Source organism: Polypterus senegalus, chromosome 18 (assembly GCF_016835505.1).
Source record: "Polypterus senegalus isolate Bchr_013 chromosome 18, ASM1683550v1, whole genome shotgun sequence".
Taxonomy (NCBI): Eukaryota; Metazoa; Chordata; class Cladistia; order Polypteriformes; family Polypteridae; genus Polypterus; species Polypterus senegalus.
The window spans coordinates 12,867,931-12,886,392 of NC_053171.1; the positions used below are offsets into that span (position 1 = coordinate 12,867,931).

Below are 18,462 nucleotides of genomic sequence, written 5' to 3' on the forward strand. Positions count from 1 at the left end.
TGAAAATGCATCGTTCTACAGTTGTGCTTGAAAGTTTGTGAACCCTTTAGAATTTTCTAGATTTCTGCATAAATATGACCTAAAACATCATCAGATTTTCACTCAAGTCCTAAAAGTAGATAAAGAGAAATAAGTTAAACAAATGAGATAAAAATATTATACTTGGTCATTTATTTATTGAGGAAAATGATCGAATATTATGCATTTGTGAGTGACAAAGTATGTGAACCTCTAGGATGATCAGTTAGTTTGAAGGTGAAATTCGAGTCCGGTGTTTTCAATCAATGGGATGCCAATTAGGTGTGAGTGGGCACCCTGTGTTATTTAAAGAACAGGATCTATCAAAGTCTGCTCTTCACAACACATGTTTGTGGAAGTGTATCATGACACGAACAAAGGAGATGTCTGAGGACCTCACAAAAAGAGTTGTTGATGCTCATCAGGCTGGAGAAGGTTACAAAACCATCTCTAAAGAGTTTGGACTCCACCAATCCACAGTCAGACAGCTTGTGTACAAATGGAGGAAATTCAAGAGCATTGTTACCCTCCCCAGGAGTGGTCGACCAACAAAGATCACTCCAAGGGCAAGACACACGTGTAATAGTCGGCGAGGTCACAAAGGACCCCAGGGTAACTTCTAAGCAACTGAAGGCCTCTCTCACATTAGCTAATGTTCATGTTCATGAGTCCACCATCAGGAGAACACTGAACAACAATGGTGTGCATGGCAGGGTTGCAAGGAGAAAGCCACTGCTCTCCAGAAAAAACATTGCTGCTCGTCTGCAGTTTGCTAAAGATCACGTGGACAAACCAGAAGGCTATTGGAAGAATGTTTTGTGGACGGATGAGACCAAAATAGAACTTTTTGGTTTAAATGAAAACGTTATGTTTGGAGAAAGGAAAACACTGCATTCCAGCATAAGAACCTCATCCCATCTGTGAAACATGGTGGTGGTAGTATCATGGTTTGGGTCTGTTTGGCTGCATCTGGGCCAGGATGGCTTGCCTTCATTGATGGAACAATGAATTCTGAATTATATCAGAGAATTCTAAAGGAAAATGTCAGGATATCTGTCCATGAACTGAATCTTAAGAGAAGGTGGGTCAAGCAGCAAGACAACGACCCTAAGCACACAAGTCGTTCTACCAAAGAATGGTTAAAGAAGAAGAAAGTGAATGTTTTGGAATGGCCAAGTCAAAGTCCTGACATTAATCCAATCGAAATGTTGTGGAAGGACCTGAAGCGAGCAGTTCATGTGAGGAATCCCACCAACATCCCAGAGTTGAAGCTGTTCTCCAAGCCGGTGTGCAGGAATGAGCAAAAGTTACCGGAAACGTTTAGTTGCAGTTATTGGGGGGTCACACCAGATACTGAAAGCAAAGGTTCACATACTTTGTCACTCACAAATACGTAATATTCGGTCATTTTCCTTAATAAATAAATGACCAAGTATAATATTTTTGTCTCATTTGTTTAACTGGTTTCTCTTTATGTACTTTTAGGACTTGAGTGACAATCTGATGATGTTTGAGGTCATATTTATGTAGAAATATAGAAACTTCGAAAGGGTTCCCAAACTTTCAAGCACAACGGTACATTCTGTACAATCGTTTATCTCGTCTTCACTTAACACTCTAAACAGTCACTGCTATCCAAACAGCAGAGTGGTGGCCAACAGCGTTTGGGCTTCTGGTGCTGATGCCAGGAAGAATTGTCTAGCAGGTATGTGAGACCTGGTCCACAGTGTAGACCACCCATCTTATCTCTTCAGGGTTCTTCTGCATGTCCGGTCCAACTTTAAAATGTCTCCCTTTACGTGACGTGATATTACAATAGAGCCGCCAGTCCCCATCCCTTGTGACGTTAGGTGAATGTTCTCCCTAACTGCCAATACACCAGAGTCCTCGTTTTCCTCTCTTGATTTATCCTCAAAGCTCATCACATTCTGGATTTGTGTTTCTGTTTGGTTGGTCCGATGTTGACAGTCTGATGAGAACTGATGGCGAAGGGCACTACTGTATATAAATTAGACAGAAGTCGAGTTAGGCCTCAGAGAAGCCCTTGTTTTAATGCCGGTCTCCTTGCGACTAGTTTCACAAGAACTTTAATAGTAAAGAAGAAGAACTTTAATGCCTCTAATTGTTCCACACCAGTGCTAGCGGTCCATCCCGTCTCGCTCTGGAATCCCATTCCAGGAGTTTTCACGGACTTACGGTCCCACCTCATTTTGATTTTCCTAGCCTCACGTCACCCTCAACGTTTCAACACAGTAGTTCTTTCTCGGCCGCGTTCTCCTTTTCTCTTTCAAGCTCGCAGTCCTCACATTCCACCGCTGGCACTCTGGGTACCTCCGTAAATACAATGGGCCGCTCCCCCTGCGGGGCCCACGTGCGAGGTGCTTGCTTGACATCGAGGGGAGGGTGCCGCACCGCCGCAGCTTTGCCATTGTCACTCCGCGTGTCCTTGTGCTGCAGCAGAGCAGTGACCGAGTATATGGACTGTGACACGGCGCCCAGCGCCACGGTGCCAGCTTCCACGTCCGCCAACACGATGTCATCATAAGAAGGGACGTGGCTGCTCCTGCCTTCCTCAATACGCAGCCTCTGCCTGTGCGTGAGCTCCAGAGCCGTCTTGGTGTAGGAGTTCAGGGTGAGGACTGCGGCGGCCATGCAGCAGCTGAATGACAGCCAGGCCAATCTGCAATGCAGGGAAAGAGAAGGACATTAAGGCGAGGAAGGACGAAGGGGAAGTCAGTTTTACACAAACTGTGCAGTCTGGTATTTCAAACGTCGCAGTAGAATTTAAACGTCAAAGTCAAAAAGGACAAGAGGCCCTGCATAGAATTCACACTAAAACGTGGCATGCGGACAAAACTATGCATAAAAAAATTCAGATGCGTAAAACTGTGTGTAAGCAAAATTCTGCATCCTAATCAATGTGAATTTTAACGCACGTTCACGTGTCTACAGCCCCACCCTGACTCCTCCCAGAATTACACCTATTTGAATATGCAAATCAGTGTACAGCATTTTATTAAAAGACAATGGAAAGAAGCAAAAAAGAAGAAGAAATTGCAGCGAATGAGAAATGGAGGTCCTGTTCAGTGAATTGGAGGCCGTTTGCATGTTCTCCCCGTGTCTGCGTGGGTTTCCTCCCACAGTCCAAAGACATGCAGGTTAGGTGCATTGGAGATCCTAAATGTAGTGTGTGCGTGTGTGTGCCCTGCAGTATATTGGCACCCCTCCCGGGGTTTGTTACCTGCCTTGCGCCCTGTGCTGTCTGGGATTGGCTCCAGCAGACCCCCGTGATCCTGTAGTTGGGATATAGTGGTTTGGATAATGGATGGAAAATAAAGGGTACTGTTTGGTGGCTTAAGCAGTGGTATAAGCGACAAAAGGAAACTGATGGAGTGGCACAGCATGGCGGAGACACTCGAAAGTTCAAGTTCAGAAAGTCGCACAGTGCCCAAAATAAAAAAAGATGTGGTCAGATATCAAAGGCAATATGAAAATATGAGTCGCAGCCCACCGTCTGAGTGTCAGCACCACTGGAGGAGATAGCAGACTTCTGGAGCTCACCCCGTTTGGGCAGCGAGCTGCTGCAGTTATTGGTGAGACACTTATAGCCAGCGGGGTGGAGTGGCGGCTCTGAGGCTAGCGATCTGCACTGGCAATCAGAAGGTTGCCGGTTCAAATCCTATAAACGCCCAGACGAGACTCTAAGGCCCTTAACCTGCGATTGCCCCATCCTGGGTATGACGTTACCCTGCATCCAGTCCTGCAAGCAGGTCCTCCAATCTAATGGGAAAACTTGGGGATTGGTGGCAGGATTGGTTCTCCATCCACCGTAAAAAAACCTCACAGTGTTCCAGTGTGGTGCTGAGGTGACACCCGCTGTGCTTGGCTGCCAACCCAGGTTGTCCGTCGTGTGGTGTGTGCTATTGGCGCATGCTCCCAATTTATAGCCAGCATTTTACCAGCGCCCGAACCGGAGAGTGGAGGTCATTATAACGTCACTCTGGTTCAGTCAGTGGGTTGGGGAGCAGGGTGTGAAGTAATTGTAATTGTAATTGAGCAATTGTGTTCTATGGTTACATCATACAGATAATTGACGGATTTGACCCAAGGTGTAATATTAAATGCCTTACCTTACCCGTGAAGCCAGCCATAACACACAACAGCATTTCTCAGAATGAATGAATCACGTGTGGAGCCAGGCCATCGCGCCACAACGTTAATGAGACGCATTTCCACACCCCAGATAATTTGCACATTAATAGAGTGGAAATGCTTTCTGTTTAGATGAGCAAATTCATTCTCTGAAGGCGCCTTTATAGCAATGTGCGTGCAGTTGACCGCTCCGATTACATTTGGAAAACCAGACGTTGCTGCGAATTGCGCTTTGATGTTTGCCCATTCAACCACAGTGTGAGGAAATCTTATCTGTCTGCATGACAAGCGGATAATACCATCCTATACAGCTGGCATGGCGCGACTCGCTGATGTTTGTGAAATACCCGATCGTCAGCAAGTTCACTTTGAAAAGCTCCTGTGGCTAAAAACCTGAGAGTGGACAGAACTTGTAAAAGGGGCAAACAGAGCACAATTAATCAGAGTCTGCCTTTGCAAAGCCAGCGCCAAGAGGAGAGCTCTTAGAAATCGAAATCGACTTAGAAGCCAGTCATCATCATGGGACAGGAAATTCGTATGATCGCTCAATACGTGTTGTGGCCTACAGGGGGTGCACCTCCTGCCCAAACCCATCACAGATAGACACCAGGCCCAAGTTTTGCATGACAAACACAATGCAGTTTCTTCTTACACGCATTACAAAATACATTCCAATGGATGGTACTCTGCAAATGTTAACACTGAGGTCAACGTCGATTACTTAGCCATCTTAGATGGGTAGCACAGCTAGAAAATACATAAAAACGCAATGATGTGTGAGCATAAACAATGAAATGTTTCATTAAATAGAAAGACAGAAAATAAAAACTCTGTTTCTTTCTTTTATATTATGCTTTTAATTTTGATCAATATTACAAAGAGATGCAGTATTATTAGTTTATTCCTTTCTTCCCATTATATAGCACCTTTCCTTATAAGCATTGTGACGTGTATAAAACTGTTTTTCTATTGGAACATTAATAGCACCATTTTTATTTTTTACATTGAATTATAGGGTGCCTTTCACTATAAACAACACTTTAAAGATAACACTTTTATGTTTAATTTTTTTGTATTTTTGCACTATATGGTGTTTTACGCACTCAAAGGTTATCTAACACTATTTTTTCTATTCATCCTTTCATTTTGATCAGTGCTTTATTATCTAGCATTATTCACAATTCTTACTTTCACTTTCCAATAAATGATTTTATTCATATTCACACAGTTCTTTCTTTCTTTTTTTCTTTCTTTCTATGCCTTAAAGAAAAAAACTGTCGTTTTCATCCGCCAATTGAGATGGTGGGCTCTAGCGAGTTCTCTGTTTTGATTGGTGAATTATCAGCAGCGGGCACTGCACAGAGGCCTGTGGGCCACTGCCAGGCGTTATGCTAGGCACGCCAACAATATTTTATGACGGTGACCGGGAAAAAAAAAAGACATATTCAAAAGCTGAAACAGAAGTCAAAACTGGGAGGTCAATCAACACCACAGCCAAAGCCAAAACAAGAGACAGAAATTATAGTCCAAAAATCAAGAAAATACAAATAAAGAAAGTTATGAAATGTTTGAAAAGGATTGTCCACAAATTTGAATGAGGAATTGCTCTGACAGACGACCTTTTAACCTGTCATGTCATTACCGGGAGGTCACGACCTCTGAAGACACACCCTTAACAACATGGCTTACTGCTCTGACGGTGAGAGAGCCAAAATGGCGGCGCCCATAAATAACCAAACTGACAGAGGGAGTGGCCCAAAAACGTATAACGACAACTACAGCGAGCTTAATTTCAACACACTGACTGTAGAATCAGATTCCTGGGCTAGAAACTCCTTGAGGGAACAAGACCTTGACAGTCTCGTGTTGTATATCAGCTGACTTCATGTTTAGCTTCGCTTGCCAACTCCCGTGTTTGGTTTTCCGGTTACACACTTGTACGATTTTTTTTTTGCTTTGAATTGTTGCTATTTCATTAGTTTCACTTTTATTTCAGAATTTCTGCAAATACAATATTTGGAATCTTTCGTGTCCCAATGTGCTGAATCTTTTAAATGAGGTCTGTGAGACGTGTTTGATGACTTTGTACCGTAATTCAGGATGGGTTTCTCTGTTTTATTATTTTTTCTCCAGCCGTCTGGAGTTTTTTTGTTTTTTCTGTCCCCCCTGGCCATTGAACCTTACTCTTATTCGATGTTAATGTTATAATTGTGTCTTTCATTTTTCTATTCTTTAATATGTAAAGCACTTTGAGCTACTGTTTGTATGAAAATGTGCTATATAAATAAATGTTGTTGTTGTTGTTTGGAATTTCAGCACAGAGAACACGATCTTCATCATCAGCAGTTAATCATTTTTTTTGCAAAGTAACCAATAAATGCATGTGAGGTAAACCCCATTTTTGAAATCCTCTGACTTTCAAATATTCTTTTGTTTGCGTCAATGCGATCTGTGCTATCTTTTTTTTGATACTGTAGTGACTGACGTAATAAAGTTCTACAATCGCCGACTGCGTAACCCCAAACACAGCCTCTCTAACCCTTCCTCTCATGGGTCTCGCCTCCCCACCACTTTACCTCTTCTATCAGTCTGCCATGCTGCACTCTGCCCTCCCTCGATCGGACCTAACAGTCACTTAAAACAAAAAAGGCTTCAGCTTGGCTGGGACGCTACAATACTTTCGACTGTAACTGCTTTCATACTCTGTACCTTTCTCTGCATTTGTATCGCGCTCTTTTCTCCGCACTGCTCTTTCTTCTTTGCTGAGAGCGTGCCACGTGACTTTACATGACTGAATGTTTTGCTGGCCGGCCGTGCTCTTATTTGATAAGAAGGGCATGTCTTGCACGACTCTTATGTTCCACGGCCGTGGGACAATCTCTTGGCACCAAGTCTCATGTTTACGGTCCCCGTGAGATGCTCTGTGGCCAGTCTTTTTTGTCTCACGGTTCTTTACAATGTCTTCCGAGAACTTCCGAGAAGATCACGTATCGTTGCTTTGCTTTTCCATTCCAGGATTTTTTTTTTATATATAGAGAGATCTAAAGAGAAGAACTTACGCAAATGACCACCCATAGTCCCAGCTCTGTGGCCTCCAGTCTTTAGGTCCGAGGCTGACGGTCACTTGGAATACGGTTGTGTACATCATGTGAGCCACCATTCCCAGCAAGCCTGCAAAGAAAGATCACTTAACTGCTGTGAAGTTAATCATTGGGCTTCAGTCCCACCACTGTACACTTCATGATGTTGGAGGGGCTGTCCTTTCTCTTTTATTTCACACCAACACTCAACAGGTTGATCAAAGTCTCTAAGAAGGTTGGTGTTTCTGCTCAAGACCACCCCCCCGTGTCACAGCTAACCGCTAACCAGAGCCATTTCCCCCTCCAACGGCACACAGACTCACCGGAGAGGACGGTGAAGACGGCAGCAAAGGCGTTGATCTTCAGTCGGTTCATCTTATTCTGGGAGCAGAGCACCTCCAGCCACATCAAAAGGAAGCCGACGGAGAGCAGCGAGATGTAGAGGAATTCCGAAATGACCGAGAGCCAGAGGACCCCTGTGGAAGCAAGGAGATGAATGACCTGAAATGTGAGCTGAGGACCCTAAAGGCGAGCGCTAGTGGGGCATGAGGATCAAAAGGTGGGTCTGACAAGAAACTTGGGGAGACATGAAAAAATCTGCAAAGGCACATAAGATGGAAGATAAACATCTAATCCACTTACCCACCACTCCCTCCATCTGTTATTGAACCCACTTAGTCCCATTCGGGTTCAACAGGGCCAGGGTCTACACCACACCCCCCAAATCCTGTACCCCAGTGAAAAGCTGCACAACCTGAACCAAAACCACAGGAGTCCTGTCCTCCATAAACGAAGTGGCATCCAAGCCAAAGACACTTGTGCAGGGCTGTGCCACCGATGCCATCAATGTTAGAGAAACTTCATTACATTCAAGGCAGTAGAAAGCAGCAGGGGGCATAACAGCCATGGGAGGATCAGCAGTCCGTCACATCCACACTCACAATGGGGTCATTTAGATTGGCCTGTCGTTGGTGGACTGTAGGAGGAACCTTCAGAGGAAACCCACATGAGCACAAGGATGGCGAGCAAACACCACACTAAAAGCCCCCCACAGCTTGGGAAAACCACCACAATCCAAATACTATGAGATTTCAGTGTTAAAAATCAAATTGAGAGCTCCTTGCCACATTACTCATCGTCCCATTTTCCAAATCAGTTCTTCGTAGTCAGGGATGGAGGAAGCCAAAGGTCATTAGGCATCAGTGGACACAATGTGAGCCTCCACCATTTCAGCATAAACATGTTTTGGAAAAGTTCATTTGTTGAGGAGTCCTTGATGCTCAGCTGAGCTCAAGCACATCACAATGATGAGGTGCGAGGGGCTGACGTGTATGGAGGCAGGAGCAGGTAGCACTTAACACAAGGATCATCAGGAAGAGGAGACCTTCACTTTTCCGCTGTTTTCATCGTGAAGCGACTTTCAAGAAAAGACAGTTGAGGGTGCAGGATCTTCCTGCACTTATTATTCACCCAAATTCTAAACCTGCTTCTGGAGCCTATCCCAGAAAGCACTGGGCATAAGACAGGAACAGTCCCTGGACAGGACTCCACTCCATCCCCAGATAAGCACACACAACACACACGCCGCCAATCTAACACACGTCTTTGGATTGTGGGAGGAAACGCATGCAGACACAGGGGGGCAACATGCAAACTCCACACAGGGAGGACCTGGAAAGCAAACCCTAGTCTGCGATTGGATGCTAAAGTGACCCACGCAACTAAATAGCATCAAGGGGACAAAGACGTCCCCTCTCCACCTGCAAGCCCCGACTGACATGTACCATTTGCAGAGTGAAGTGACCAACGCGCTTTTAATGGAGAAGGAGCTGGCCTAACATGGAGCATCGTCCAGTGTATAAGCAATTTGCCAGACTGAATGCACTTTATAGGAGTAAGAACACAATACTGCCATCTACTGCTAAAGCCATGAATTCCATACTATAGTGTTTAGTATTTGAATATATTTAGTTTATTTTAGTATTGGGGTCTGTTCTCTGCTCTACATTTTTACTGTTGATGGTCATGTGTGCCGACAGACTCCGCCATCTGATGGAGTGAACAGTTAAATGCAGGGATGTATAAGGATGGCTATAACAATCCAACATTTCATGAAGAACTTTTTTTTTTTACTTCTGCTACCGGGCGGCATGGTTGCGCAGTGGTAGCACTGCTGCCTCACAGTAAGGAGACCTGGGTTCGCTTTCCGGGTCCTCCCTGTGTGGAGTTTGCATGTTCTCCCTGTGTCTGTGTGGGTTTCCTCCCACAGTCCAAAGACATGCAATGTTAGGTGCATTGGCAATCCTAAATTGTCCCGTGTGTGTGTGTGTGTGCCCTGCGGTGCGCTGGCGCCCTGCCTGGGATTTGTTCCTGCCTTGCGCTCTGTGCTGGCTGGGATTGGCTCCAGCAGACCCCCATGACCCTGTGTTAGGATATAGCAGGTTCTGTTACCATTTGACAACTAATTCATCCCAGACACCAAATTTTGAAAGGCTAAGTGCCCACAAACTATTGTGCTTTACTGGAAATCTCTGCAAAAGGACAAAAGTCCAGGTCTTTAGAGTCCTGGTGCTACCTGTCTTGCTATATGGCTGCGAGACATTGATGCTATCCAGTGACCTGAGATGAAGACTGGATTCCTTGCGTCTCTTCGGAGAATCCTTGGGTATCTCTGGTTTGACTTTGTGTCGAATGAGCGGTTGCTCGTGGAGTCCTGAATGAGGCACATTACCTGCATTGTGAGGGAGCGTCAGTTACGGCACTACGGCCATGTGGCGCGAATCCCCGAGGGTGATCCAGCTTGTAAGATCCTTGTTGTTGAGGACCCTAGTGGGGTTCAAGGAGTTCATATGAATAGCTAACTACCATGTTCATTAATGGCATATAAAAATAATATTTACTGGATTTACTCCTCGCATCCCTCTCATACCGTCTGACCTCTCATTCCAATTTCCAGTAAGGGTCTGCTTGGCTATGACCATAAATAAGTCACAGGGCCAGACTCTAAAACAGGTCGCCATTGACTTGACACAAGATTGCTCCTCACACGGCCGACTGTACGTTGCATTGCTCAAGAGTAAGCTCAACAGACGGCTCGGTCATTTTACAGCCCGAGGGGAGAACTGCAAAGAGATCCTAACATCCGAAAAATGTGCATTTTATGAGTGAGGCACACCGACTGAGACCGAGCATGGGAGATGATCACCCACAATCCTGCAGTGAGAGAGAAGGACCATCGGCTCATTTCTCATACACAACATTTACAATCATAAATGAACACTTTGAGGGCTGAATATTTTTTCCAAAAAACTCTGAAAAGCACACAAAGCAATGGTTTCACACATAAGTCAACATAAAACGTCTGTTGCTATGGGCTGTGGCTTCTGTTGGCGCATGTTCAGCATACTCTTTAGCGGCAGTGGCTGTGTGGGGGCACCTCGGATTCAATGAGGTTATCAGAAATAAACTTGATGCACTAGGACTGAGAAAGTTAAGACGGAAGTAAAAAATTTAGGGGTAACCGTTGACTGTAATCTGAATTTTAAATCACATATTCATCAGACCACTAGGACAGCATTTTTTCACTTAAGAAACACAGCAAATGTTAGACCTCTTATATCATTGAAAGATGCTGAGAAATTAATTCACGCTTTTGTTTTCAGTCGACTAGATTACTGTAACGCACTCTTCTCAGGACCACCCAAAAAAGACATAAATCACTTGCAACGAGTGCAGAATGCAGCTGCTAGAATCCTAACTGGGAAAAGAAAATCTGAGCACATTTCTCCAGTTTTGATGGTTACCTGTGTCTTTCAGAATTGACTTTAAAATACTGCTTATGGTTTATAAAGCCTTAAATAATCTGCTCCATCTTATATATCGGAATGTCTGACACCTTATATTCCAAATCGTAACCTCAGATCATCAAATGAGGGTCTCCTTAGAATTCCAAGAACGAAACTTAGAAGTGGTGAGGCGGGCAGGCGGCCTTCTGCTGCTATGCACCTAAAATCTGGAATAGCCTGCCAATAGGAATTCACCAGGCTGATACAGTAGAGCACTGCTGAAAACACATCACTGTAACATGGCCTTCTCATAACTTCACTTTAACTTAATCCTGATACTTTGTATGTTCAATTCATCATAATAACTATTCATAGTGGCTCTAAAATCCGTACAGACCCCAACTCTCTCTTCCGTTTCTTTTTCCAGTTTCTTTCAAAGCATCCTGATGCACCAACATTGATGGACTGAAAGCCAGAAGTCTACGTGACCATCATCATCAGGTCCTTCCATGAAAACCCTAAATCCAAAGAGGACTGTTCCACTTATGTTAGGTAGAATGCCCAGAGGGGACTGGGCGGTCTCGTGGTCTGGAACCCCTACAGATTTTATTTTTTTTTTATTTGTTTTTTCTGTCCACCCTGGCCATCGGACCTTACTTATTCTATGTTAATTAATGTTGACTTATGTTTATTTTTATTGTGTCTTCTATTTTTCTATTCATTTTGTAAAGCACTTTGAGCTACATTTTTTTTTGTATGAATATGTGCTATATAAATAAATGTTGATTGACTGACTGACCTCGATGGTCAGCAGGAATGCATGGAGGGCAGCTGCCTGGCTGTCTTCGCACAGCAGGCGGGTGGCGGTGGCGGTTGCAATGTGACCCAATATGGTTTGTACCTCTTGACATCATAAGCGGTGGTCCTACCAAGCAAACGTTTGTGTAGGGGCGTCAGCTTCGCAAAAGTGTTTAACACCACGATCAGCTGGGGACCGATCAAACTTTTGTTTTTGATATCCATCTCCAGATCACTTGCATCAAACTCGGATTTCGAGAAGTCAGAGTCCTATTCAACAAAATTACAGAAAACTGAGTACGGAGTATTTTGCTTTGCACATTCGCTTTTAGATAGAATGCCAAGAGGGGACTGGACGGTCTCTTGGTCTGGAATCCCTACAGATTTTATTTTTTTCTCTGGCCGTCTGGAGTTTTTTTTTTGTTTTTTCTGTCCCCCCTGGCCATTGGACCTTACTTTTATTTGATGTTAATTAATGTTGATTTATTTTGTTTTTCTTATTGTGTCTTTTATTTTTCTATTCTTTATTATGTAAAGCACTTCGAGCTACTGTTTGTATGAAAATGTGCTATAGAAATAAATGTTTGTTGTTGTTGCTTTGGTGTCTTGCCAGATGTCGGTGCCATTTTAGAGCTTGTTTGCTGTTCGCTGCTCATGCACACGTAGGGAATCAAAGTTAAATCAACAAAGCTATGCCACTTTCCTTCTAGCAAAGAGAGTCTAAACTAAAATGTTAGGGTGAGTTTTGTTGCAGTTTACAGCCGATAACCGTCCTCTACTCCTAAATTTTGACCAAAGTCGACATCAGCCCTGAAACTCTTTACAATCATCAAATTCACTCTCAATACTAAAATAAGCCTACGACAATTATATTGACAATCATGTTACGTTATTGTGAAAATGTTTCCTTTTCTTTTTCATATCTTCTTTAACATACTACTTCTCTGCTGCGAAGCGCCGGTATTTTGCTAGTTAATTATAAATAAGCACGTTTGGATGTTGGTGCTGTTATTTACTAGGAGTCCCAAAAGCACATAAATCCCAGTAAGTTCCAAAAAACACTTACAAAAATGCTCACTAGAGGGCGGTATTACCGTCACACCCCAGCTAATAATTGGGGTAAGCAATAAGCATCTTTAGAAAACGAGTCTCCGTGGACTACACAGGACACACGGTCCCATTAGAAGGTGTATGTCCGAGGATGTTGGCTCATTAGCGGGAATGCCGAGACCCCCAAAACCTACTATAAGGAGCTCATCCTGCTCTCCTTGAACAGGCAAGTAATTTGGGGTCTAGTGACACTCGGGGTGAAGGGCCAGTCAGGCACCAGACACAGTTTGAGAAAAGAGTTGATAGGAAGCAGGGTGGCCAATTGACTGTGATAAAGAAAGCAGGGCAAAAACTGGGTACCACCGAGATCCCCACGTAAGAGATGCTTATGATTGGTCTTTATTTGTATTCTGTTTGTCATTTGGGTTCATCCCCGCCTGTGTGTATTATTGTCTGTAACAAAGACACCCTTTACGATTATTCGGCTCTCTTAGGTGTCATTCTTGGTTTAATGGCTGCTTAAAAAACATCTCCTGCTGCTTTTTATTTTTTTGCTGTGCTTATAAACTGAACTAAAACAATTTACAGACAAACGGATTGCAATTCAATGGCGTCCATAAATACACACCTTCAGATTACAGGTTCTGGCTGGTCACATGAGTGTCTGCTCCTCTTCTAACACATTTCCACAGAAAAGAAGTTCTACTGCCAGAATGGCGGCTGTGATCACTGGGGTCTTGCATTGTGATCTGTGGTGGGAGTTGAGACGAACGTGGAGAGGTGGAGGTGCATACTGGAGAGAAGGGGAATGAGAGTCAGGAGGAGTACGATGGAGAACATGTGGGTGTGAATGAGAGGGAAGGGTGCAAATACAAGGAGCAGAGGTGGTGAAGGTAGAGGAAGGTAAATATTTGGAGAGTGCGGTAGAGGGGTGAAGAAGAGAGTGCAGGCAGGGTGGACTGGGTAGAGAAGAGTGTCAGAGAAGAGTGACTTGTGATAGAAGAGTACCTGCAAAAGTGAAGGGGAAGGTCTATAAAACGGTATTGGGACCAGCTATGCTGTTCGGTTTGGAGACGTCAGCACTGACCAAAAGGCAGGAGACAGAGCTGGAAGTGGTGGAGCTGAAGATGCTACGGTTTTTGCTTGGAGTAATGAGGGTAGACAGGATCAGGAATGAGTCTAATACAGGGACAACACAGTTTGGAGACCAAGTGAGAGAGGCCAGATTGAGATGTTCTGGGCATGTGCAGAGGAGAGACGAGGGGGTACATCGGGAAAAGAACATCGAGGAAGGAACCGCCAGGCAGGAGGAAAAGAGGAAGGCCAAAGAGGATGGACGCAGTGAAGGAGGACGTGAAGGCAGTCGGTGTGGCAGAAAATGATGTAACAGACAGGGACAGATGGAGACGGATGTGGAGACCCCTAAATGGGAGCAGTCAAAAGAAGAAGACTAAATCTTTATAATAATAAATGTTTATTCTCAAAACGCTCTTCAATGACAACAAAGCTCCCTGGAGCACAAAAGACAAAATGGAGTTGCCAGAAACAGAAGGCAATCGGGGCAAACAAGGTCCCAATACAGAAATCCGGAGCAAACAGGAGTAACTCACCGCTCCTAGGAATGTTTTGAAATGAACCACCAGGAATTGTGGGAGACCCTCTGGATTTAAAGGGTGGAGAGCAGTTCCTGGCAGCGATTGGCTAATCTACTCGTTCCCACACAGCTGTCTCCAGAAGTGTACGTTATACATCAGCGAGACTGTTCTGCGACTCACCCCGACTAAATCAAATAGGGGCGGGCTCTGTGTGCACATGTGAGAGCTGACAACCAATGAGCACTCATAAAATGCAGGGACGAGGAATGAGGAACCCCACAAGCGGCACGGAGGTGTCTCTGTTCGAGGTCTCGTGTTTTATGTACCACAACAAAATGAAAAATAACAAAAGAAAAAAAAAAATCACAGTACAGAGATTACGGCTGAACTCGCTGCACCTGGAGAGCATTTATACAGCACCGGCGCGGGCAGAAAGCATGTTAGTAGCTGTCAGAAAAAAAGCAGTGAGCTTGTAACACTTTAGCAATGTGAAGCTGTGTCAGAAAGTCACCGTGAAGTTGTGTAATAATAATAACTAGCCAACCCGCAGTGTACCATACGCCGCATAATCAGGCCGCTTTTTTAATGATTTTTAAGCACAGGGAGAAAATTAACATTTGAAAAATCGCTAAAGTAATAAATCAGCAAGAAAAGCAACATTGTAACAATTCACGGAACGAACCAACACACAATCGTCCGTGACTGAAAACTGGCGGACCGCCCTCGCGCCTTCTCCTGCCAGACGGAGGGATGGAGGTGCACGGCGCGGAGTGTGGAACGGGAGGAGAGGAGAAGGACGTCCATTTAGCTCCGTCTGTCATGCTAGTCTGCTGATTTCTCGTTCAGTATGCACTGCCCGCTCATGTGCCCACCTTCAACTCGTCACTTGAGTCGTCGTCTTTACACAGTCCAGATGTACCTGCGACTGACGTAGACGTTTCATTGCTCTGTGCGGTTTTGGCTGCTTTTCTATATATAATCCGCCAAGACACCCGACCACGGTAGTAGCGAGGTAGGAGGGGGGTGTGCACAAAGGGTTCGGACATAATGAGTGGGAACGTATGAGTTGCACTTAGTGGGAATTCCACGGTTTGCAGTCCGAATGGGGTTCAACGGCTTACCCACGCCTCTCTGCACCGGGTAGACACACGCTCAATCTCATGCATAATTATTGATTGAATGCTAAACACTTCTGGAAAGACACGGTTGTCTAAAACGGGTTGACGTGAGAATACAACAGTAAGTGAATGAAAAGATGGAACTCTGGAGAGAGCAAAATACAACACAATAGTGAACCCGCGGCATAACAAACGCTGCATAATTATTTATTGATGGCTGAACACTTCTGGAAAGACATAGTTGTCTAAAAAGGGAGGGTTTGAGGATACAACAGAAAGAGAATGAAAAGATGGAACTCTGGGGAGAGCAAAATACAACACAATAGTGAACCCGCGGCATGGCTCAGACGTGCATGTGGACACTTACCACAGACGAAAGGGGCTAACTGGGTGGTCGGTTAGTTTTTGCGTTCGGGCAAATGGGCAGGCAGTGTGAATGCCTAGAGAGCGAGGGTAGACGCCGGCCGGTGAAAAAGGACTGTTGTTGGGCAGGGAAACGTCTTCCGTGTTCCTGCAGGAGCATCTAAGAAGACGCATGTTTGTCACGGATGCGAATAGCTGTATGTAACGTGTAAAACAGTTTGCTATGGTGCACATGGTCCTGCGTCGTAACCGAAAACTCGGCTTTTAAAGTCTGCTTACTTTATTGTGCTTTAACTTCAGTTGTAAAGGATTGTTTTAAGGATCCCATGGGATACCCCTCGCTCGCAAACCGTTTCACACACTGCATATGGCGATTCACCTCCACGAGAAACACGCCTCTATGAACACTCAACGTAGCTCAGAGGTGCATGACATGCACATGACATTAACCTAACCTGCACTGCACGTGGCCTCTACGACAGACAAATATAAATGACGCCATTTTTCCTGTGTCGCCGCGTCCGAGTTGGTGGGCGTGGCCCTGCGAGTTGTCGTCGTATCCAATGGTCTTGGAGTTGGTGGGCGTGGCTCCTTCCTGCGTGCGCCATAGGTGTCTCACTTGTCAGTGGCTTAGTGAATCCACGCCCCTTCTGGCGTGCTTTCCATGGTTGTCTTGCCTTAGTGAATTATATATATGGATAATAATAATTCTTTGCATTTATATAGTGCTTTTCTCACTACTCAAAGTGCTCAGCAATTACAGTCAAGGCCCAACAGAGTCCCTTTTGGCATTTATGGGATTCGAACCGGCAGCCTTCCGATTGCCAGTGCAGATCCCTAGCCTCATAGCAACCACTCCGCCAAACTCTCATCCCCTGCGATAGCCCGTCCTGTAAAGTGACATGCTCCGGTGACAAGATCAGCAACTGGAGTCATCAAGTTCGACATCGCCATGTAATGTCAGATCTTCCAACTTCATGCATCCAGCCATCCATTTCAACACCTCCTTCATCCAATTATAGGGTGTTGAAAATCCCCTGTGGGCACTCAACCGTTCATCTAGGTGCTACCCACCATTTAAATATGGTGAACTGATACTAATGCAATTTAATCTCTATCATTTTTTTTCTAATATTAACAAGCTTTTAATGAGACTGATGTAACGTGCTTAAGGAAGGTGGTCACTGGCCCACAAAAAGGCCGGGGGGGTTCAGCCAGAATGAAATTTCCTCTTACCTTGTTCCGAGGCTGGCGTCAGCTCAATGAAGCTGCGGCATTTTTCTCCTAAACAAGAAAGAAAAGACAAACAAAGTTAGGAATTGTAATAATCCTCTGTGTGGAGTAGCAGCCAATCCTAACAAGACAAAGAAGTCCAGCCGGGTGGTCACCAAGTCTGGTCTTGACTGTCCAGTCCTTTGTTTCTCAACCATTAGGCTGCTGCAGTGAGTGGCAAGTTGCTATTGTTTATAAAGGTAGTGGGTTTTACTGGCACCCTCCATTCCCACCAGGGAGACCCCCCTGCCCCACACGCCAACTACCTACCTCGCTCACTCCCTCCCATACTCTGATGACTGGTCATTTCACCAGATGGCACAGCCCCCACTGTAATGACAGCACTCAATTCACCAAGAGGCCCCCCAATAAAATAGTAAGTCGTGAAGACACTTGAAAGGGAAAAAGTGGGTCGTGACACCAGAAAGGGCAGAGAAACGCTGGTCCCGTCCAGTTTTTTTTGGCCATTTTATCACTTCAGTGGTGACACCGAAACAAAAGTGTAAGATAAGTGGACAGCACCCCCCATATTCAGTTGGATTAAAACAAAGGGATGCTGTTGAACAATAAGGAACCCACCACAAAGTGCATCATAACACTACTGAGTGTAGCCTCCTGGCCCACCTAAATGGTGCTCATGGTCCCTTTCCAGAATTATCACCCAGTGGCCTACCATCATAAGTGCCCACCACCTCCAAGCCTGACATTGCAACATATCCAAAGACTTTGAATCTCATTCCACTGAACACAATTTGGTGTGGTGGTCTCAAGTTAAGGATCCATGTATACAAAATAACAAACTCTGCACCACTGGGCCAAAGTGATACCAACTGACTAGATCATCTTAAGTGAGGGGCCTCAGCAAGGCCAGACTGACCCCCAAGAAGGCCTTCTAGGTCACAGTCTTTGAACAGATGTCACCAAACACCCAGAAGATTTCAAATGGACCTTTTACCTCATTGAAGGAAGACACCACAAAACTTCCAAAGGCACCAAACTTCACTCAGCTGATACAATCATGGAGATACAGAGTCCGCAAGACAAAGTTACATCACAGACTTATTAGTCTGCGGAAAGGCGGCGTGTGTCTAGTCGGCTTTTAGTGATAATCTACCACTTCACAGCGCCGGATTAGTGCCAGGCTCTCATGTGGCACAAGAGACTTCAAAATGACGGGGCAAGATTGGGGTCAGACTAGTGAGGTCAGTTCACTATTTGATAGGAACGAGAA

The 18,462-nt window shown here is 44.9% G+C and overlaps 1 protein-coding gene across 1 annotated transcript in view; it reads right to left on the reverse strand.

Annotated features, from left to right (window-relative positions):
- Positions 1–1,538: 1,538 nt before the first annotated feature.
- The window catches only part of si:ch211-149k23.9 (germ cell-specific gene 1-like protein), a 30,585-nt gene continuing 13,661 nt past the window's right edge, over positions 1,539–18,462 (reverse strand). The window contains exons 4-7 of the mRNA XM_039741878.1: positions 17,196–17,243; positions 7,574–7,726; positions 7,230–7,341; positions 1,539–2,698 (exon numbers count right to left, since the gene is read on the reverse strand). Coding sequence (XP_039597812.1) covers positions 2,263–2,698; positions 7,230–7,341; positions 7,574–7,726; positions 17,196–17,243 — 749 coding nt within the window. The 3' untranslated portion in view covers positions 1,539–2,262. The remainder of the gene's footprint in view (positions 2,699–7,229; positions 7,342–7,573; positions 7,727–17,195; positions 17,244–18,462) is intronic.